This window comes from Lolium perenne, chromosome 5, assembly GCF_019359855.2.
Source record: "Lolium perenne isolate Kyuss_39 chromosome 5, Kyuss_2.0, whole genome shotgun sequence".
Classification (NCBI taxonomy): domain Eukaryota; kingdom Viridiplantae; phylum Streptophyta; class Magnoliopsida; order Poales; family Poaceae; genus Lolium; species Lolium perenne.
Genome location: NC_067248.2, coordinates 174,503,845 through 174,526,113, shown reverse-complemented (window position 1 = coordinate 174,526,113; position 22,269 = coordinate 174,503,845). Strand labels below are relative to the sequence as shown.

The 22,269-nt window shown below is 49.1% G+C and overlaps 2 protein-coding genes across 3 annotated transcripts; both read right to left on the bottom strand.

Moving 5' to 3' along the window:
- Positions 1 to 5,187: 5,187 nt before the first annotated feature.
- LOC127300667 (uncharacterized) lies at positions 5,188 to 18,229 on the bottom strand. 2 transcript variants are annotated; one of them, XR_007851477.1, is made up of 3 exons: positions 18,048 to 18,229; positions 6,321 to 8,574; positions 5,188 to 5,498 (listed from the first exon to the last, which is right to left on the bottom strand). XR_007851477.1 is itself a non-coding variant. In XM_051330820.1 (2 exons), exon 2 carries the CDS (start codon positions 8,557 to 8,559, stop codon positions 7,180 to 7,182), a length of 1,380 nt encoding a protein of 459 aa, XP_051186780.1. In that variant the 5' UTR covers positions 8,560 to 8,574; positions 18,048 to 18,229; the 3' UTR covers positions 6,318 to 7,179. The 2 variants fall into 2 exon arrangements, 1 of the variants encoding a protein (XP_051186780.1); XM_051330820.1 differs by lacking the exon at positions 5,188 to 5,498 and having other exon boundaries at positions 6,318 to 8,574.
- Positions 18,230 to 21,026: 2,797 nt separating this feature from the next.
- LOC127300666 (oleosin 16 kDa-like) lies at positions 21,027 to 21,826 on the bottom strand. The gene has a single exon (XM_051330818.2). The coding sequence runs from the start codon at positions 21,761 to 21,763 to the stop codon at positions 21,248 to 21,250; it is 516 nt and encodes a 171-aa protein (XP_051186778.1). The 5' UTR covers positions 21,764 to 21,826; the 3' UTR covers positions 21,027 to 21,247.
- Positions 21,827 to 22,269: the final 443 nt, after the last annotated feature.

The following is a 22,269-nucleotide window of genomic DNA, read 5'->3' as shown; positions in this document are numbered from 1 at the left end:
GGAGGCGGACGCGGCCGAGGCGATGGAGGCCGCGGCAATGGAGGAGGCCGCAACGGCGTCTATAATGGCGGCGGCTATGGCGGTGGCTACGGCAGCGGCTACAATGGAGGAGGCCACGGCTATGGCGGTGGCTACGGCGGTAGCTACAGTGGAGGAGGCCATGGCGGTCATGGCGGCGGCCGTGGCGACAACTTTGGGCGAGATGGAAACGCCCAAGGAGGGGGACGTGGACGCGGCGGCAAGTCCACCTGCCAGATCTATGGCATCTACGGCCACGATGCCCTGCTTTGCTACTCACGCTTCAACCATGCGATTCAGCCTGAAACCTCCAATCGCGCCGCCAACTACACCAACATCAGCGACGGCTACAACGGCGACGCCAGCTGGTACCTGGACTCAGAAGCGACGGATCACATGACGAATGATCTCGAACGACTCCACGTCCACGACAACTACAGGGGAAACGAGCAGATCCAAGTCGCCAACGGTATGCATATCCCCATTTTACATATTGGTGAATCCACTCTACATGGTCCTTCTCGCAATCTTCGTTTATCCAATGTCCTTCACTCACCTTTCATCAGCAAAAACCTGCTATCTACACACAAACTGTCTCATGATAACAATTGCTTCATTGAACTTCACCCTCAATCCTTTTTTGTTAAGGATCGGCAAACGAGAGCAACCCTGCTTCAAGGTAGAGCGTGCGACGGCCTGTACCCAGTTCCTCCGCACCATCCACACCATCAACCACGTCTTCCGCAAGCACACTCTGCCGCTCCATCATCGGAACTGTGGCACCGTCGCCTCGGCCATCCTGCATCTTCAGTCGTCCAAGCAATTCTTCAGTCCAATAAGTTAGGCTTTCAGCAAAATAAGGGAGTGCCCCATGTCTGTGACGCATGTCAACAGGCAAAACTTCATCAGCTGCCATATGCAGCGTCTAGTCGTGTTTCCACTTCTCCTTTAGAACTTGTCCATACGGATGTATGGGGTCCAGCGATCAAATCATCTGGAAATTTTCGTTATTATGTGAGTTTTCTTGATGATTTGAGTAAGTATACTTGGGTGTATTTGTTGAAACATAAATCCGATGTTGAAAGTGTGTTCTACCAATTTCAGAAACAAGCCGAACTGTCTCTAGGCACTAAGATCCTCGCCGTTCAATCGGATTGGGGAGGCGAATACCAAAAACTCCACACATATTTCAACCACACATGCATCAAACATCGCCTTTCGTGTCCACACACTCATCAGCAAAATGGAGCAATTGAACGAAAATATCGCCACCTCATCGAAACTGCTTTAGCACATCTTGCTCAGTCCTCTGTTCCCCTTCAATTTTGGGACGATGCGGTCCTTACCGCCTGTTATTTGATCAACCGCATGCCCAGTCGGGTAATTCACAACTTCACCCCGGTAGCCAAACTCTTTAACAAGGACGAGGATTATGGTTCACTTCGCGTGTTCGGATGCGCGTGTTGGCCAAATCTTCGACCATACAACAACCGGAAATTGAGTTTCCGTTCTCGTATATGCGTGTTTCTTGGGTATAGCTCTCATCATCATGGTTTTCGCTGCCTTGATCGTTCCACTGGCCGAATTTATGTCTCGCGCGATGTGGTTTTCGACGAATATGTTTTTCCTTTCGCCCAAGGTCTCACACACCTTTCCCCACCCACTGAATCTGCCATCCTCCTTCCTGACCCTAGTGTGGATGATCCGGTATGTAACGATATGGCAGATGCTACTAATGGTCTTGATTTGGCTCATGTTTCAGGTCTTCTGCACGTTGATCCACTAGCTGCACCGCCGCACGACGCCGACGACGTCGATCACGTCGATCATGGTGGTCATGCTGGGCCTCATGCTGGGCCGCACGGTGCCGCGCCTGACTCTCCTCCGCGCACACCCGCACATGGATCGCATACTGGGTCGGCCCATGACGACACCTCCAGCTCGTCCTTGCCCTCGCCTGATGCTAGTTCTGCGTCACCACCATCCTCCAGCACAGCGGGCGGCGCACCGCCCGTGGATCCTCCTCCTCTACCAGCACGTCGCCCAGTCAAGCCGGTTCGAATTTTTGATGGCATCATTCGCTATGACTACACCAAGCGAGCCTTCTCTGCTGAACCAACTTCTCATGTCGATGCTCTCACCGACCCCGCCTGGAAGGTAGCAATGGATGATGAGTTCCGTGCTCTCCAGCAAAACAATACCTAGCGTCTGGTTGATCCTCCGCCTGGGCGTCATATCGTTGGATGCAAATGGGTTTTCAAGGTTAAGCAGAAAGCAGATGGCTCTATCGATCGGTACAAGGCAAGACTGGTCGCAAAGGGATTCACTTAGCGCCCCGGCATCGACTACACTGACACTTTCTCACCAGTTGTCAAGGCTACCACGGTTCGATTGATTTTGTCTATCGCCGTGTCTCGTGGCTGGTCTCTGCGCCAAATAGACGTGCAAAATGCCTTCCTCCACGGCGATATCCAGGAGGAGGTATACATGTGTCAGCCCCCCCCCCCCCCCCGATATGTTGATCAGAATCATCCTAATCAAGTGTGTCGCCTGCAAAAGTCGTTGTATGGACTGAAGCAGTCACCGAGAGCCTGGTACTCGAAGCTTAGCTCAAAACTTCAGTCAATGGGATTTCTTCCATCCAAGGCAGACACCGCGCTGTTTGTGTTTGCTGACAAGCGGGTCATTATATATATGTTGATCTATGTCGATGATATAATTATCACCGGTTCTTGCAAGCAATCAATCAGTACTCTGATGGAAAAACTTCGTGTTGCGTTTGCTCTGAAGGACCTAGGGAAGCTGTCATATTTTCTTGGTATTGAAGTGACAGATGTAGAAGGGGGCATTGCCTTAACCCAGGCTAAGTATGCTGCGGATCTTCTTCGCCGGGTAAATATGCATAAGTGCAAGGAGATAGCTACGCCGATGTCTGCAACAGAAAAATTCAGCAAGAACACCGGAATGTTGCTAGACGATAAAACTGCGTTTAGCTACAGAAGCACAGTAGGAGCTTTGCAGTATTTATGCTTGACTCGACTGGACATCTCTTTGGCGGTAAATCGTGTGTGTCAGTTCCTAGCTACACCAACAGATGTGCACTGGGCGGCAGTAAAACGCATACTGAGATATGTCAAGGGCACAATAAACTTTGGACAGTATTTTCAGAGGTCTTCTTCCACAGAGCTGAGTGTTTACACGGATGCCCGGTGCCCTGACGATCGGCGCTCAACTGGTGGATATGCAGTGTTTTATGGTCCAAACCTAGTATCATGGAGCTCGTGGAAGCAACCAACTGTGAGTCGATCGAGTACAGAAGCAGAATATAAAGCGATTGCTAATGGCACATCAGAAGTGACTTGGTTGCAATCAGTTCTCAGAGAACTGGGGGTTTTTCAAGCACAAGCTCCGGTATTGTGGTGTGACAATCTTGGAGCTATGTTTTTAACAGCTAATCCTATGTTTCACGCACGGACGAAACATATCGAGATTGATTTCCACTTCGTTCGAGAGAAAGTTGCAGCAGGAATGCTGAAGGTTCGGTTCATTTCCTCTCGGGATCAGCTAGCGGATATTTTCACAAAGGCGTTGAATCGAGATGTCTTTGATCGACTGAAGTTCGAACTGTGCATGAGCAGTACACGTTTGGATCGAGGGGGACTGTTAAACGATGACGGTAGTTGAGATATTACAGACGATCTAAACCGTGTACAGCTATGTCGTGGTTAGCACGTTGTAGATATTCAGATAACTACAGAGGTTGTTGTGATTGTAAACCGAACCTGTAATCCTAACCAATCGGATGCTATATATATACATGAGATGTCGATGCACATTGCACGGCATACGAATCAATTCATCTCTGTCTTTGTTGTTTATAAGGAGGTTGTCTGCCTCGGTAACATCTTGAAGATGGTTAATCTTGTGTTGGGTTCGTGGTTGGAGGCAGACATGCATGATTTCCGACACGACGATGTTGCACTGGGGTGCTAGGTGTGGAATTCGATGGCCTGTACGTTTGGGGTGCCAAAATCTTTCAGCGACAATGACTTTGGCAAGCTACTTTGGAGATCCGCAAAGTGGCAGGTCAGTGACGAAGCCGCGTCGAGCTCAGTTAAAGATGTGATCTGCTCACTTTTTCTTGGATGGCCGCTACGGTCGTGACCGATGTCAGTGACATGAATTGGTATATTGCTCGCGGGTTTCTTTGGTCTTGATTGTAATATTTTTTTTTTTTTTGGCTGAGAGTTCTTTGCCAAAATTAGGATTCTCCTATATTTTTAGTTCCATTATAAGTCGGTGTGGCTTGTAATTTGATCTTTATTTTATAAATTAATGAGACATAAATTATCTGCAAAAAAACACACACTGTGTCTTGGACTTCACTCCCCGTCTGCTGCGAGGTTGTGATCCTGATCAGCTACGCGGCTTACGCGCCTACGCCCAGATCCCGATCGTTTCCGATCACTAGCCCGCTGGCGCTCAGTACTTGGAAAAGGACAGGGAAACGATCCTGGTGCGCTACATCCTGATCAAAGGCATTCGTCTGATGTTCTACGAACTATTGCCCCCGATAACTTGGTCTGTTATCAGTTCAATTGGCTATGCTTCCATCGCGTCGCAGGTTTGCGCCCCTGCCCTAGATCCCAGGCGGCTCAACACAAGGCCTGATCCACGCCTGAATGCCAGATGCGGCGAACCGACGGCGGCTTTCCACCCAGCCCCGACGACAATTCTGCACTTCAATCTTGAGTTCTTCCTGCCACGATCTTCCTGACTCCAATCTGCAGTTCAGTAAATGGTAACTCTACAAGAATCGGATCAGTCAATATGTTCATCAGTCGACCAAATCATTCCTTTTTCTCTTACTAGTACTGCAGCGTATCAAAGTGCTTGTCGGTAATTCATAATTGTGATGTCCTGGTGGTGCCTTTAATCCAAGATTAACAAGATATTTGGAAGATTGTGCTTCCTGATGGTGCTGTAAATTCATTATTCACTTAAGGCACTAATGTTTCCCCTTAGGTACGCTACTCTTCAGTTTTGTTGATAAACCTGAAACTCATTATTCATGTATTGTTTGAGTTCATTCAGATATTTTTGGTTTATAAAACATGAAAAGTCATCAACTCTGAATGGAGCATCGCCCACGAATTGCTAAATGAAACATAGACAAGAAAAAATCCATATACTATAAGAAAAACATCATCTCAACTTTTTGACCAGTATAGTTCACATAGCTGTGAATTCAAGCCCAGGCTACAGGCCTGTCGACTACATTCATACAAACATACATACCAGCAAGATATTGGTAACTCCAGTTACATGACAATGTTGGACTACAATTTTGAACCATCCATCGTGAACAATCCGGCAAGAAATGGCATTAATATAATCAGCACTACAGTAGGGGCTACAATTCTGTCTTGATATCCATCAGGTCGAAATTTGCAAACACCATATTTGCAGAATGATGGCTCCTGCAGTTTAGGAAAACTAGCTCTGAGTGAGCGAACTAATAAGCCTCGGACTCCACATATGAATATGTACATGGAAAAGACAGAGTGATGGTCATATATATATATAGACTACTAGCACATGATGTGTATGATGCGCTAGTCACATACAAAGACAGAGTGCTAGTCAATATGAAAATAAAATATATGCATTTTGTTGTGTCTCTATGCTCTTCATGTTTTAATAGATTAACTATAACACATGATTACCTTAGGAAACAGCAACAATAACCTCGGTTGTTTATACATAGGCAGGTTCTCTTACTTGGACATGAGCTTATGGTAACATCGGTTCAGAAATACACATGAAATTGTTCAGTTAGCCACACTCAAGTGTTCATGTAGCTCGTGTATACTGAAACTATAGCCTCACACTTTCAATGGTTAACTATATATTCAAGACAGAATGGAATGCGAGTTTCTGTAAGAATTTCAGAGTGTATTAACAGCAAGAGCAGGAAAAATATTCAGGCTTTCACGATTTGCATCAAAGGTTTCCTATGGTGTCTGACTGAACAACATAGTCATGTCTAGCTAATTTCATGAGTCAATTTCAGTTCTCTCCTCCTATAGAGGGGGATTTCCACTATTAAAACTCGGACCTCTATAACTAGTTACTAATGAAATTCAAATTTTATGATCTGGAAGGCCAAAGTCTATCAAATCTACTCTTTCCTTTACCAGCCACTGTTTGCACTTCTCCTAAGAAAAAGCACTAACAAATTATTAAAAGAGGACTCCTAGCAAAGCATTTGAAGCAACAATACAGGGCAAGATTGTACGTACATATGATTCAATCCATACATGATGTATTGATTTTATTGGTGACGTCTTTCTGCACATGAAGTGCTCGGTGTTTGGTGAGCTTCAACGTCAAAAACTACGTCCGCCTCTGGCTGCATCCATCTGGCAGGGAGCTTCTGCTTGCGCGGAGGGTTGCTGAGCTCTAAACCCCCCGTGAAGCCCTCAGCAGATGGGGCCCATCTGTCGTAGTCCGTGGCGTGCCCTATGATAAGCCAGATGGCATTCATGAACTCTCCTCCGGTGCTTAGCTTCTTGGCGTGAGACTCCGCGCCGCAGTGGTGGCTCGCGTAGCACAGCATCTCCACCCACACGCCTGCGATCACCTCCAGCATGTCAGCGGCAGGCAAGCACCACCTGTTGCCGAACAGCATCCCGGCGAGCCCATCCGTCAGCATAGACTGGCCTGTCATCGACGTCGTCAGCAGCTTCATCGCCGATGCCGTAAATGTACTTGTGCCTCGAATCAGCCGGGAGTTGCCACTCGGCTATCTTGTTGATGATCTCCGATCTGGACAGTTTCATGGTGCTTTCCTTGGTGGACCTCAAATTAACCCACCACACCATATCATAGTACTTCAAGTTCTCCTTGTAACGGCCGTTGCGAACAACTCCGGGCAACAGGTAGGGATGCACCACCATGAGGAAGAGCATGTGGTTGGAGAGCACCCTTATGTTGTCCCGGACCTCCTCTTGAGGGTCAGGGCACAGGGAGAGGTAGAGATCGGTGGCAATGTGCCACACGATGATGCTACGGTCCAGCTCGGTGTCATCGGCTATCCGCGTGAGATCCTCGTACATCCCTTTCTCCTTGAGGATCCACCTTCCCAGCGCATTCCTCAGGTCATCGACTTTCCTCTTCCAGATCTCTCCCAGCACGAGAGCCTTGATGCCGTCGGAGATGGGGGCGGTGCCGGAGTAGTGCAGCTTCTGCCACCGGTCCCCAAGTCCGATCATCTTGGCGATCTTGCCTCTCAAGTGGTCGTCCTTTCTGGCGTCGGTGCAGAGGTCCAGTAGGTTGTACTGCCCAAGCGTGTCCAGACAGGCACTCCTCCTTGCTCCAGCCTTGAATATCTGGCGGAGGCGCACCACTGTGCCGCAGAGCCGGTGCCATCCTCGAGCATGGTAGGACGCGCACGCCCAGGAAGACCCTGCCACACTGAGAGACGACGCAAGCTCCAATGTTTAGTAGATTTCTTCCGGGAAATTGTCTTACCGGTCCTGACCGAAATGGGCGAAATTCGGACGCAATTCGAATTTTCCGGACGAAATCCAAATCCCTGGTCATGGCTCCGACAAGCAGGATGTAGGTGACGGCGACGTCAGCTCTGCCATAGGCGTCCTTGCTGCTGAGCTGGAACAGCACGAACACTGCGACCACAGAGAGCGGCGCGATGATACGGATGCACAAGCCGTGCCAGGTGTGGATGACTGCCGCCTTGGCGTAGAGTATGTCGTCCAGGAGGGAAAGCTCCATCGCGGCCAGTTGAAACAGGTGGTTTCTGCCGTTGAGCAGGATGCCTTGTCGCACGGCTTCGTACTCAGACTTGTGCATCACCGGCACATCAGCCAGGAGGCCCTTGCAGAAATTGAGCATGTAGTGGGCTCCCAACACGACCTCCTCCGTTTCTAGCCTCTTTCCCTCCTCCCTCGCATGGTAAGGACCAGCGGTGGCCGACGGCTTGCCGTCATGAAGAGAGCTGGCGATGCTGTCGATGCCGCCACACTTGAGAGCCCACGTCCTCTCGCCGTACTTGATGCAGCCGGTGACGAACATCGACGCAGCAGCGGCGAGCAGCGTCCCAGCTGGGTTCCCGGCCGCGACGAACAGGTACACGACATAGGCGGCGCCAAGCACCTGCGCCGCGAGGGTGAGCAAGTGGCGCAGCCAGAGCTGGTTGTCCTGGAAGTCGTAGGCGGTGATGGTGTCCGGCCCACCAAGGTGAAGCAACAGGAAGGGAGCCCAGAATGGCACCATCTGGTGCTGGTGAAGGTCGCGTGGAGGAGATCTGCTCATACTGATGGACATGTGGCCAAGGGCATAGATCGCGGTGTAGTCGGCCATCAGGTACGCCAGCCAGAGGAGAATTGACAATACAGCCGAGGCTTTACGACTACGCCGGATCCCTGCACAGAAGAGGAGGGGGACTTGCAGGGCGAAGCTCAGGATCACCAGAATCTGGATGTTCCATTGTTCCCAAAAGGATGCTAGTCTTCCACCCATTTTGCTCTGCTCCCACTGAAATTGGATACATATATAATCAAATGCAAGTTAAACTGGGCACAAATTGCCACTGTTTATGTCCGATGACTGCAAACTAAAATGAGTACATTTAGATATTTTAACGGTTTTGCTATGTCTCAGTCAACTGAGATTTTCTTAAGTCTAAGTCACTTACAAAAATGTGCTTTGAGTTGCACTTTTCTGTTAAAAGAGTGCAATTGCACTTTTCTGACAGAAATGTGCAACTGAACCAAGTTACACTTGATGAGGACATCCCTACTACACCACTACCTCCATCATTGATAAATGAAGATGAACCTGCTGTGGAGCTCAAGTCCAGTGAAGTTCGGATTGGACCAATTACAAGGGCTCGTGCGAAGCTACTTAAACAACAGGTGAACTTGTTTCTAAACGGTACTTTGATTGATGAGAACTTTATACTGCCTAAGTCCTATTACTTATGTATCATCAGGTATCAAGAGGAGACGAGCATCGCACGAGGAGGAGAGGAGCAGCTGGACATCAAGACGGACGTCAAGATGGACGTGAAGCTGGACATGGAGCTGGACATGAAGATATCTTATGGACGCGCGAGGGAGGAGCGGGAGGCATGCGCGAGAGGAGAGGAAGACATCCAGGCCGGTCCAGCACCCGGTCCGACCGGCCGCCAGACCGGCCAACCCGGTCACAGACCCGGTCGACCGGGCGCCAACCGGACGGGATTTATCGTACCGGATGAAAACCGGAAAACCTCGCAACTATCCGGTTGCCGCCCGGTTGACCGGACCCCAGACCGGCCCACCCGGTTGCCGCCCGGTTGACCGGACCCCAGACCGGCCGATCCGGTCCCTGGCCCGGTTGACCGGATTCCAGACCGGACTTGTCCGAGTCTGTCTCGACCGCATCTATTCTGGTCGGTTATTTTTGTATCTTTTCGACGTAACTCGTCCGGACGCCTATATAAGTGCCAGTGACGCCCCCTAGCTGCTTTAGACCACGTTTAAGATAAACCCTAGTTCTTAGTTGTTTGCTCTAGCAAAACTATTGAATCCCTACACCATATTGCTTGATATTGTGTAGATCCTGAAAAAGTCTTGTGTGATCTGCTGTTCCATTGAGAATTAGACGGTTGCAACTTACCGCTTCGTGGTCGGCGGCTACATGCGCAAGTGTGTGGAGTTGCGAATATCTTACAGGGTTGAGAGCTGTTGCATTGGCGACAGGGACCAATCGAGAGATCTCGTTGCGTCATACAAGTTATCTTCCACTTCATCGTCGTGTATCTCCGCTGCCATCACCCCGTGATCATCATCACCACCGTTGCTTACTGAGAAGATCGGGCCACCCCTTATCATCTTGGTATCAGATTTCCAGTTTTCCTCGGTAAGCCATCCACAATCCACCCCATAGTTGAGTTGTGAGTGTTTCCTATCTAGACAAAGCCAAAAAAAAATTAGGGTTAGGGTTTGCCATAGCCTTAGATTGCACTAATTTCAAGTTTTAGTTGCTTTTCGTAGTTGTTTTTGCGTATCTTTTCTTTCCATCTAGTCTTTTAGGGTTTGAGTTTACTCTATCATCTTGTGTTACTTTATCTTGTGGTGTCAATTTTTGTTGCTCCGAGTCCACATAGCGTACAGTGTGCTTGTTCTCAACCATAGACACAGCCTTTCGATATAACGTGACTAGGAACTTCCCCAGAAGAGACTAGTTTTACCGCTCGACAGGCTGCTCGTTAGGTTATCGGTGCTTTGCATATTTCTGTTGGCCGTGTTATCAAGGAGTTGTGTCAGAAAATCAAAAAAAAAATTGAAAATTGAAAAGAAGCAAAAAGAGCTACATAGCTGCGTGTGTTCTACAAATAGAAAAATCCAAAAAGAAAAGTGAAGTGCTAGTTGAATCAAGTGAAGGCCTAAAGTTTACTTTACTGCACCTGTAGTTGAGCAATCTTGTGCCTGTCTCGTTGAGCTTTGCTAGCGTCTCTCGTGTGCACTGCAACTTTTCCCACATATAGTTGCATTGCCCCATTATATCGCCTTGTGTGAGTATCATTGGTTGTCTACGGTCAGCGCTAGAGCTTTTTATTGGTGCAAATAGGTAGCCTACCTACAGCCCCACATATACCCTGCTTTGTCGTGTGATTTGTTCTTATACCCTTGATATTCGCTTCGCTACATCCGTGCACTAGTTGTTACTACAAGTGGTAAGCAACACTAATTTACTTTGGAACGGTAAGATCTCCTTTTCTTATCAGTTTTGAGTGAGTTGTGAGAGTACCACCATATATTTTTGATTTAGTGCACTAATCTACTAACGATGTCTGCTAGTGATCATAGAATTGTTAACCAGGAAAACAAGAGTGCTGCAGATATCATCACATGGAGGGAGTATGAGGCTCTTCGTAATGAGATGCGACGTGAATTCCGCGCTAAGGACGATGCGCTTAATGGGAAGATTGATGAGATTTCCCAAAAGCTGGATGCTGCTCATGTGACCGTCACTACAATGCAAGATCAAATGACGGATGTACAACGCAATCTTGCTGATTTGCGCTTAGCTGTTGAGAATTTGACCGCGCAACAACAACAAGAAGATGACGATGATCCTGAGCTTCAAGATGACGCACACAATGGTCGTGATGCGCCCCGTGGTAATCGTCCTCGTGGTTGGGTTCCACTTGGCCGCAATGGTCGTGGACAAGATGAAGAAGATGGTTTGGGTAAGCCCAAATTTTCTATACCCAAGTTTGAAGGAGGAGCTGATGTTGAAGAATACCTCACTTGGGAGTTGAAGATTGAGAAGTTGTGGAGCTTACATCCGCATTATACTGAAGACCGGAAGATCAAGCTTGCTTCTTCCGAATTTGATGGCTATGCTTTGTGTTGGTGGGATGCTTTTGTTCGTAACCGCGAAGAGGATCGTGAGCAGCCTATATGCACTTGGCGTGCCATGAAGGAGGCGATGACTGCTCGCTTTGTGCCTACAAATTACTTGCGGAACATATATGATAAGCTGACTCTTTTGAGACAAGGTGTGAAGACTGTGGATGAATACTACATGGAGATGGAGATGCTTATGCAGCGTGGCCGTGTCCGTGAGTCTCTTGAGATGACAATGCAGCGTTTCCTCAATGGTTTGAAGTATGACATCAAAGGCATTGTTCGTCACTACAGCTACACCAATATGAATCAATTGTTACATCATGCAAGAGAAGCTGAATCACAGTTGGCTGACGAAGCAAAGATCAAAGGACGAGCTACAGGAGCTGGGCGTTTCACACCCCGCGCGGCCCCATCTATGGCACCGGCGCCTTCGACGCGCTCTGCCCCTCCGCCTAGTAAGTCGGTCTCCAATGTGTCTAACACAAAGAAGTCCGAATCTGCTGCAAGTACGAGTGGCTCTAATGTGTCTATTGCGCGTAACCGTGATATGGTTTGTCATACATGTGGTGGCAAGGGTCACTTCAAGAGAGATTGTCCTAACCGCAAAGTCATGGTTATCAATGAGGACAATGAGTATGAGACTGGAGATGATGTTGATTCTAATGCTCCAGAAGATGATGACTATGACACTGATGGTGAAGATGCATATCCGTCTGATGCTCGCACCATTGTTGTGTCGCAGCGTGCTCTTAATGTGTTGCCTAGTGCATTTACTCAGCGCTGCAATTTGTTCCAAACAAAGGCTTTAGTTGGTCCTGACAAGGCTTGCAAGGTCATTATTGATGGCGGGAGTTGCCGCAATTTAGCAAGCAAGGAGTTGTGTACCAAGCTGAAGTTGAAGTATCTACCGCACCCGCATCCATACTATATTCAGTGGTTGAGCGACAATGGTGAGATGAAGGTAAACCACATGGTGCGTGTTGAGTTTGCTATTGGACCGTATAAGGATTGCATTGATTTTGATGTCGTTCCTATGACGGTGTGTCACCTACTATTGGGTCGGCCTTGGCTCTATGACCGTTCTCAGGCAACACAATGGCCGTGCCAATACATATCACTTGGAGTTCAAGGGCAAGAAAATCAATTTACAGCCTATGACACCACAAAGAAATTGTCAATGAGTCTCGTCGTAAAGTTGAAGTCAATTTGGAGGATGCTTCTTTAGATAGGCGAGAGAATTGTAATGTTGTGAGTGATATAACGAAAAGTGAGAGAGTGAATTCCTTAGTCTCATTAGCCACCAAAGAAGACATGAGAGAATTTAGTGAGGATCCTATGGCCATGCCTCTTGTGCTCTTGTACAGGGGTACGGTTTTGGTTTCTAACGACATGACCCCTCTTCCTCTTGGTGTTTCTAATGTTTTGCAGGAATTTGGCGACGTGTTTCCGGATGAGGTACCCGCAGGACTTCCACCATTGCGAGGTATTGAGCATCAAATCGACTTGATCCCCGGAGCTTCGCTACCCAATCGGGCACCATATAGAACGAACCCCGAAGAGACGAAGGAGATACAGAAGCAAGTACAAGCGCTACTCGACAAAGGTTATATCCGCATCAGCCTTAGTCCTTGTGCTGTTCCTGTTATTCTTGTTCCTAAGAAAGATGGTACATGGCGTATGTGCGTAGATTGTAGAGCTATAAACAATATCACTATTCGATATCGTCACCCTATTCCCCGTTTAGAGGATATGCTAGATGAATTGAGTGGTGCTGCTGTGTTCTCTAAAATTGATTTGAGTAGGGGTTATCATCACATTACGATGAAAGAAGGTGATGAGTGGAAAACTGCCTTTAAAACAAAATTTGGTTTATATGAGTGGTTAGTAATGCCTTTTGGTTTGACTAATGCACCTAGCACTTTCATGAGACTGATGAACCATGTTTTGCGTGAATTTATTGGCAAGTTTGTGGTTGTGTATTTTGATGACATATTAATTTACAGCCGCAATGAATCTGATCATATTATACATATTCGACATGTTTTGCAAGTGTTGCGTGATAGTAAACTCTATGGTAATCTTGAGAAGTGCACATTTTGCAAAGATAAGGTCATATTTCTGGGTTATGTTGTCTCTAAGCATGGAGTAGAAGTAGATGTGTCTAAAATTGAAGCTATTCAAAATTGGCCTACTCCCATGAATGTGAGTCAAGTTAGGAGTTTTCATGGTCTAGCTGGGTTTTATCGCCGTTTTGTGCCCAATTTTTCTACTATTGCTGCACCTTTGAATGAATTGACTAAAAAGGGTGTTGCATTTGAGTGGGGCGTTGCCCAAGATCATGCTTTTGATGAACTGAAACGATTGTTAACTTCTGCACCGTTGCTTGCACTTCCTGATTTCAATAAGCAATTTGAGATTGAATGTGATGCTAGTGGTATTGGAATTGGTGGTGTGTTGATGCAAGAGGGTCGCCCAATTGCATATTTTTCTGAGAAACTTTCTGGTGCTAAGTTGAACTATCCAATATATGATAAAGAATTGTATGCTTTGATTAGAGTTCTTGAGGTTTGGCAACATTATTTGTGGCCAAAGGAATTTATCATACATTCTGATGATGAAGCTTTAAAATATCTGAAAGCCCAATCTACTTTGCATAGGCGTCTTGCTAAGTGGGTTGAGTTCATTGAGTCTTTTCCGTACATTATTAAACATAAGAAGGGAAAAGATAATATTGGTGCTGATGCTCTATCTAGGAAGAATATGCTATTAACTCAACTTGATGTTAAAATTCCTGGTTTAGAGGTGTTATGTGATTTGTATGCTACTGATCATGATTTTGCTGAACCATATCGCTTATGTGCTCTTGGTAAAGCATGGGAAAAATATCACATACATGATGGGTTCTTGTTTCGAGCTAACAAACTATGTGTTCCAGAATCGTCTGTGTGTTTGCTCTTATTACAGGAATCACATGCTGGAGGCTTGATGGGTCACTTTGGGCGTGAGAAGACGCTACTCATGCTCGCTGATCATTTTTATTGGCCAAAGATGAGGCGGGATGTGGACAGGTACGTGAAGAGATGCATTACTTGCAACAAGTCCAAGTCCAAGCTGAAGCCTCACGGTTTGTATACTCCATTACCGGCACCTACTACACCTTGGGAAGATATTAGTATGGATTTTGTGTTGGGTTTGCCGCGTACTAAAAGAGGCCATGATTCTATATTTGTGGTAGTGGACAGATTTTCTAAAATGTAACAGTTTATTGCCTGCCACAAAAGCGACGATGCGTCGCATATTGCTAACCTGTTTTTCAGGGAGATTGTTCGATTACAGGAGTCCCGAAGACTATTGTTTCTGATCGTGATGTGAAGTTCATGAGCTACTTCTGGAAGACACTTTGGGGAAAGCTTGGGACAAAGCTGCTGTTCAGTACTACTTGTCATCCCCAAACTGATGGTCAAACTGAGGTGGTGAATCGAACCTTGTCACAACTGTTGAGATCCATGATCAAGAAGAACCTGAAGGAGTGGGAAGAGTGTTTGCCGCATGTAGAGTTTGCCTACAACAGGGCGGTACATTCTACCACGGAGCTATGTCCTTTTGAGGTGGTGTATGGTTTTAAACCCATTACTCCACTTGACTTGTTGCCTTTGCCCATACATGAGAGAGTTAATATGGAGGCATCCAAGAGGGCAGATTTTGTGCGAAAGATCCATGTGAAGACTAAAGAGTTGACAGAGAAGAAAGGCAAGAGCAATGCTGCAAGGATGAATAAGAAGCGCAAAGAGATGTTGTTCAAGCCTGGTGATATGGTCTGGGTACATTTTCGCAAGGATAGGTTCCCGAAGCTGCGGAAGTCTAAGTTGAAGCCTTGTGGTGCTGGTCCTTACAAAGTGCTTGCCAAGATCAATGATAATGCATACTCGATAGATCTTCCAGTTGATGAGTTTGGTGTCAGTAATTCTTTCAATGTTGCTGATTTGAAACCATATGACGGAGAAGACCTTGGAGCGTCGGGGTCGACGCCTTTTGAAGGGGGGGAGATGATGAGGACATCCCTACTACACCACTACCTCCGTCATTGATAAATGAAGATGAACCTGCTGTGGAGCTCAAGTCCAATCAAGTTCGGATTGGACCAATTATAAGGGCTCGTGCGAAGCTACTTAAACAACAGGTGAACTTGTTTCTAAACGGTACTTTGATTGATGAGAACTTTATACTGCATAAGTCCTATTACTTATGTATCATCAGGTATCAAGAGGAGACGAGCATCGCACGAGGAGGAGAGGAGCAGCTGGACATGAAGACGGACGTCAAGATGGACGTGAAGCTGGACATGGAGCTGGACATGAAGATATCTCATGGACGCGCGAGGGAGGAGCGGGAGGCATGCGCGAGAGGAGAGGAAGACGTCCAGCCGGCCCAAAGACCCGGTCCGATCCGGCCGCCAGACCGGCCAACCCGGCCACAGACCGGCCGATCGGCGCCAACCGGACGGGATTTATCGTGCGGATGAAAACCGGAAAACCTCGCAACTATCCGGTTGCCGCCGGTTGACCGGACCCCGCACCGGCCCACCCGGTTGCCGCCGCTGACCGGACCCCAGACCGCCGATCCGGTCCCTCGGCCCGGTTGACCGGATTCCAGACCGGACTTGTCCGAGTCTGTCTCGACCAGATCTATTCTGGGTCGGTTATTTTTGTATCTTTTCGACCAGAACTCGTCCCGGACGCCTATATAAGTGCCCATGACGCCCCCCTAGCTGCTTTAGACCACGTTTAAGATAAACCCTAGTTCTTAGTTGTTTGCTCTAGCAAAACTATTGAATCCCTACACCATATTGCTTGATATTGTGTAGATCCTGAAAAAGTCTTGTGTGATCTGCTGTTCCATTGGGAATTAGACGGTTGCAACTTACCGCTTCGTGGTCGGCGGCTACGTGCGCAAGTGTGTGGAGTTGCGAATATCTTACAGGGTTGAGAGCTGTTGCATTGGTGACAGGGACCAATCGAGAAATCTCGTTGCGTCATACAAGTTATCTTCCACTTCATCGTCGTGTATCTCCGCTGCCATCACCCCATGATCATCATCACCACCGTTGCTTACTGAGAAGATCGGGCCACCCCTTATCAGCACTTTTCTTTGAACTGTAGTTGCACTTTTCTGAGTTGACTGAGATTTAAGAAAATCTCAGTCAACTGAGACATAGGCACACCCATATTTTATTTCTTCTTTTACTATAAGTTCAACCTTGGAGTTTTCCTTCGCTACCGTAAGTATTGAGTGTGTACTGAACCTCCTTATATAACTGCAAAAATGGCTAAACTGCTTACAAACTATGGGACATGTGCCACTGAAAATGTGGTCAGCTGTAAATAATGCAAATGCCATAAAGAAAAAAGAACATATGGTTTGAAAAGTCCCAGCAAAGGTCCAAAAGCAGGAGAAATTGCAGCTGTTGCCATGTATGATCTTCACCACTTGGTCATCTAATCAACTAATTAGCCATGCTGATAGCAAATCGGTAGTGTGCATTCATGTGAATGCTCTAATTAATGTACACAAACATTAAAAACTTCAATAATTCATAAAAAATTGTTCTCCTAAAATTATGATATTTTTGGATGCACTCAATTCTTTTACTTCAAAAGGTTTTTTCTGCTTATATTTTAAACCAAATACTCCTAGCCCACCTAAACAGATCATACAAAAATTACTATAGTGTGCACCTATTTTTGAACATATACTGTATTGTCCATATTTACGTTTTATGTAAAAAAAATCCTATAACAAGAAGTTCATAAATTTTCAGTATCTGTTTAGTTTTTTGGATGGATGACTAATGCTCAAAACTAGGTTTACTAAAACCTATAACGAACCAATAAAAAAATTCATGAATGTTGTACGGATAATTAATTTCCCTCTGACTACATATACTGATGATTCATATAAAATGCACCAATTACATCCTAATGGGCATCCACACAAAAGAACATCATTTCTGGATGACAAATTATTTTTATAATTTTTTAAAGGTTTCACTATTTCTTACATCCACGGAAGCGTTGACATACGAGGGTCATCCGCAACAATACTAAATAGTTGATTAGATGACCAAGTGGTGGACCTTGCAGTAGATTAAACAACCACCTGACGCTTTTTGCAAAAAGAAAGCTCAAGTGGTGGTTTGTGCAACAAATAGAGTGGGACGTGGCGAACGGTGCAATTTCCGCACAAAAACCAACATGAATGTGATAGTCCCTTCAATGAAAAAATGATTTGGGTTTTTGTTCGAGAAATCAAAACTTTCTATAATAATGAGGATTGCGACTTGTCTTCAAGCATCGGAATTTGTTGTTTTTTTACTTAAAGGTAGAGTTCATTTTGTAAATCTAGAGACAAATTAACAAAGGAAGAACCACAAAACCTCGAAACTCCTTAAATAAAAGAAGTAGAAATTCATAGTGGAACCTACATTGGAAGAGAGATTAGTACTGTAGTACAAGATAGATCTCGGGTTAGGCAACACTGGAAGAGAGCTAGCAGCCCGTAGGAAGAGAGAATGGAGGGGGGACTGGTAAGGAACGCGGGTAGGGCCGTCACCTCGAGGTCGGGGGAGCAGCGGCCGGCCTGGATTGGCGGCGCGAGGTGCCGATCCGGCGGTTCTAAAGGCAGCGAGCAGTGGGGTGGGAGTGAGGCGGGGTGGTGTGGTGTGGAAGGAAGACGAAGACTTGTTGCTCGTCAAGGCAGCAGACAGAGCGTAGGAAATCAGCTGCGGCGCTAAGGGCATCTCCAACCGGGCGACCCATCCCGCGCCCGCGTGTCCGGATGGGTCGAAACGGACAAAAACCCGGCCCAACGCGGGGACGCACCGCAAAAGCGGACGGCCGCGGCGTCCGGAACGACGCAAACCCGGCCCAAATCTGGGCCGGGTTTGCGTGGCCGCGGATGGCACGCGGCGTCCTCGCGTGTCCGCCCTGTCCGCCTGGCCGGCCCACTGCCGGTGCCCTGGCCCCTATTAAATGTGGATCGGGGAAGGGACCGTCCCTATCCGGCCCCCACTTTCCACTCCGGCCGCACGCGCGAGCTCGAAGCTTCCGCGCCGCCATGGCCCCGAAGCGCGAGTTCGAGCCGTCCGCCAACGACCACGAGGCCGGCAGCCGGCAAGTCGCGCCGCCGGCGTTCGCAATGGGGCCGCCGGCGCTCCCGAACGCGATCGGATCTACGTCACCGTAGCGGTGGCGCAGATGTTCTGACGCCGGCGTCCCAATGCCGTGGGGGACGTGCACCTCCCCACGGCCGGCACCCGAGCCCGGATCGGGTTCCGGTGCCGCCCATCCCGGCGACCGGCCGCGCCCGCTACGCCGAGATCCGGAGGCGCCGCGCTCAGTGCGGCGCACCTCCGGCAGACCCGCGTACGGCGACGCAAGTCCCAACCGGGACTTGTGGTTCGAGGTGGAGCACGATGCGCGCGGCGCACATGCTTCACATCCGCGACGGCGCGGCCTCGCGCGCAGCCCACCACACCGCTAGGCGGGCTGGCCGCCGCCCGGCGGCCTCTACATCAACGAGCCCGCGCCCGCGCCCGGCCCGGCCGCAGCCCCGGGAGGAGGAGAACGACCCGGAGCCGCAGGCGGCGCTCGCGGCGTCCCGCGAGCGCAGGACCTCGACGAGCCGGCCAAATGGCCGCACCTCGCCGAGGCGCTGCGCACCTCGCCGAGGCGCCGCGCACCTCCGCGCTGGAGGAGGCGGCCAGAAGGCCCAGGAGGACGCCCGTGCGGACGCGTGGGCCTTCCCGGAGCCGGCACGCCGTCGGGAGGAGGCTACGCGTCGGGCGGCGCTCCGGGAGGAGGAGCGCCGGCGGAGGAGGAGCTCCGGCAGCGGTCCGCGCGCCCGGCGGAGGAGGAGCGCTCGGCGGAGGAGGAGCTCCGGCAGGCGATCCGCGCGCAGGCACGGCTGCGCAGCCGGCGAGCCCGCAGTCCGCCCGGGAAAGGGCGCGATGGGACCCCCGGCCGGAGTCCCCGGTGCCCTCCGGCGTGTCGAGCCGAACAACGCGTCGCCGCCGGGGCGTCGTCGTCATCGACGCCGACGATGACGAGTACTACCGGGGTAGTATCGCCGGCGGCCATCACGCGTGCTCGCAAACCCTGGCTAGGGTTTGCTTTTTTTTTTTAGTTTAAAGCCATATATGGCTTTCTTTTGTGTAAAATTTGCCCAAAATAGGGCTAAGTTTAATGACCAACTAGTTTAAATTTATGTTTTGTTCTTTTCCTTTTTTATTTTCATTTTTGTTTTATTTTATTACCAATGCGCTGCGTCCGCGCGACCCAAACGGACACGCGGACGCGGGGCGCTGTCCGGGTGTCCATTCGGCCACGCAAACGGCCCAAAACGGATGGCCCAACGCGTCCGTTTGGGTCGCCCGGTTGGAGATGCCCTAAAGGCATCGCATCTACTCCTAGGCAACACATCCAGTTTTGGTCAGTTTCATTCGGTCCACAAGTAAAAATAAGGGCATCTTTGACGGACGGATTTTGAACGTTTAAAATTTCTACACACGTTCGTTTTCGTTGGCTTAAATTGCGCCGCGTTCGTTTTAACCCCAACGTAAATATGCGCCGCATTTATTTGCACCGTGTTTACGTCTTCGTAGATGGCCCCATTACTATGTATCAGACGACTCCATCTAATTTCTGACGTACTTTAGATCCGCACGAACGCAAACAATCGCTACGTGTCCGTTTGCATCACCCGTTGGAGATGCCCTAAGGCCGTGTTCACCTTTGGGTTGGCTAACTCATCGGCCCTATTTTGCTTTATTTTACAATACTTGATAATACTTGATATACTTTTTAGGTCTTATTTTTAATAAAGTTTTTGTGATAATTAATGGGGTAATTTCCACTAACACCAAATTCTCAGTTGCAGCTAAAAGTATATTTTGTACTAGAGTATTATGCTAGCTAGTTTAATTTTAACTTTACTCATTTTTTAATACTCTAACCTTACCACGTGCATTGAGGGGTAGGGTTTATAGAGATTAGATGAAGGTAGAAGTTTCACCCAATACTTCACTAGCTAGGGCTTTGCCAGCGTCTCCTGCTCCTTGTCGTCAGACAGGTCGATGTAGATTGGCGGCTCTCCCACGACCACAACCAGGCCGGGCGGGCGGAGGACCCGCCGATGACAGATTTCCATGCCAGATTTGCATGCCGCCTTTTAGGGCCTTCCTGTGGCGGGTGACACGGGGACCCTCCGGGAGTTGAGGTGTCAGCAGTTAGGCAAGTTCACTTCGATGCATGTCGCTAGCGTGTTTGTGTCAAGATATTGATCGGTCTTGGTTTGACATGGTTTGCAGTTACTGGTTCCCGGATCAAAACCGATGAAGGGCACATCGGGGTGCAATGAGGGCTCTATCAATCTGTGGCGGCAAACAGGTGAACGTTATTGGGGTTAACTGCAGGAGGAGAGGATTGATTTAGGAATAGCAGAGAGGATTGCACTCGGCGTAGGAGCCACCGAAGAGGTCCAAGATAGATGTTAAAATAAAAGGAACAGATACACGAGACGACGCATCGGTTGAACTGGATTTATTCTCAGCTGCGTTCCATCCACCGGCCAACTAAAACTTCATCTCCTCTACTTCTAGATGCTACAAGTACTACGTACACATGCAACTTATTTATTCGTAGATGGTAACACCGCTCGCAGCCACGGGAGGAACACACTTCCATACATATACTGATGATGCACACACTCATCTTTCTAGCAGCGGTAACGCTTGCTGGGCAAACGAGATCACTCTACTGGGTCCGTGCCTGGTCCATGCGCTGCTGCGCCCAGTTCTTCACCTCGTGCGCCTTGGAGTCCAGCTTCGCGCCGGTGTGGTCCACCTTGTCGGATCCCGGCGGCGAGGACGACCCGCGCGACAGGTACCTGTACATCCACGCGAGCACGCCCATGGCCGCCGCGCCGAGCGCCCCAGACGACACGAACCCGGTGGTCAGCAGCGCCACGGCGATGGCCGCTGGCACCAGCACGGGGCTGAAGATCACCATCACCGGCGTCGCGATGACCAGCGCCACCACCGTGCCCGTCAGCGCCAGGGCCGACAGGAACAGCATCGACCCGGCCGCCGCTGCCGCGGCCACCCCCTTCCCGAGGGTGACGGCCACCGCCTGGTTCTGGCCCTGGCCCTGGCTCTGGCCGTAGCCGCCGTAGTTGTAGTCGTCCCCGCGGATGGCTCGCATGTAGTCGTCCCCGACGGCGTAGCCGCCTCCTTGCGCTCCTCCCCGGTGGTGCCCTTGCTCTCCAGCCATGGTGGTGGATGCACTGACTTCGCCTTCGCTACCCTGAACACTGAGCTTTCGCCTGCAGATATGCAATAAACAACAATTGTGCTGTGTGTTCCTCGAGGAGATGGATCGTGGTTTATAAGATGCGATGTGAGTAGGTGACGACGGAGCAGGTCTCGGACATGTGGACGCACCGCAGGGGTACGTGGCGAGGGGTGTGATCTGCATGGATAGCGATGCCTCGCACCCTGACACGTACGTGCCAGCAGCCTCCCGTCACCGCTCTCATCCTACGTGTTGCCGATGCAACCTCTTCCCAAGCACAGCTGCTCGACCTGCCACCTGCGCCATGCTTCCAGCTCGATCTTGTTTTGCCCCACGAGCCTGGAGTTGAGCTCGACGCGGAAACAGCTCATTCTCCCCCCTCCTAGCTCTAAGCCTTCTACAGTAACCTTGCTTGTCCTTTTTTCACTGGGCCGCTGATGGCCGCTCCGCCGGATTAGCTGGCCGGAGTTGCTCTAGGTAGAGCG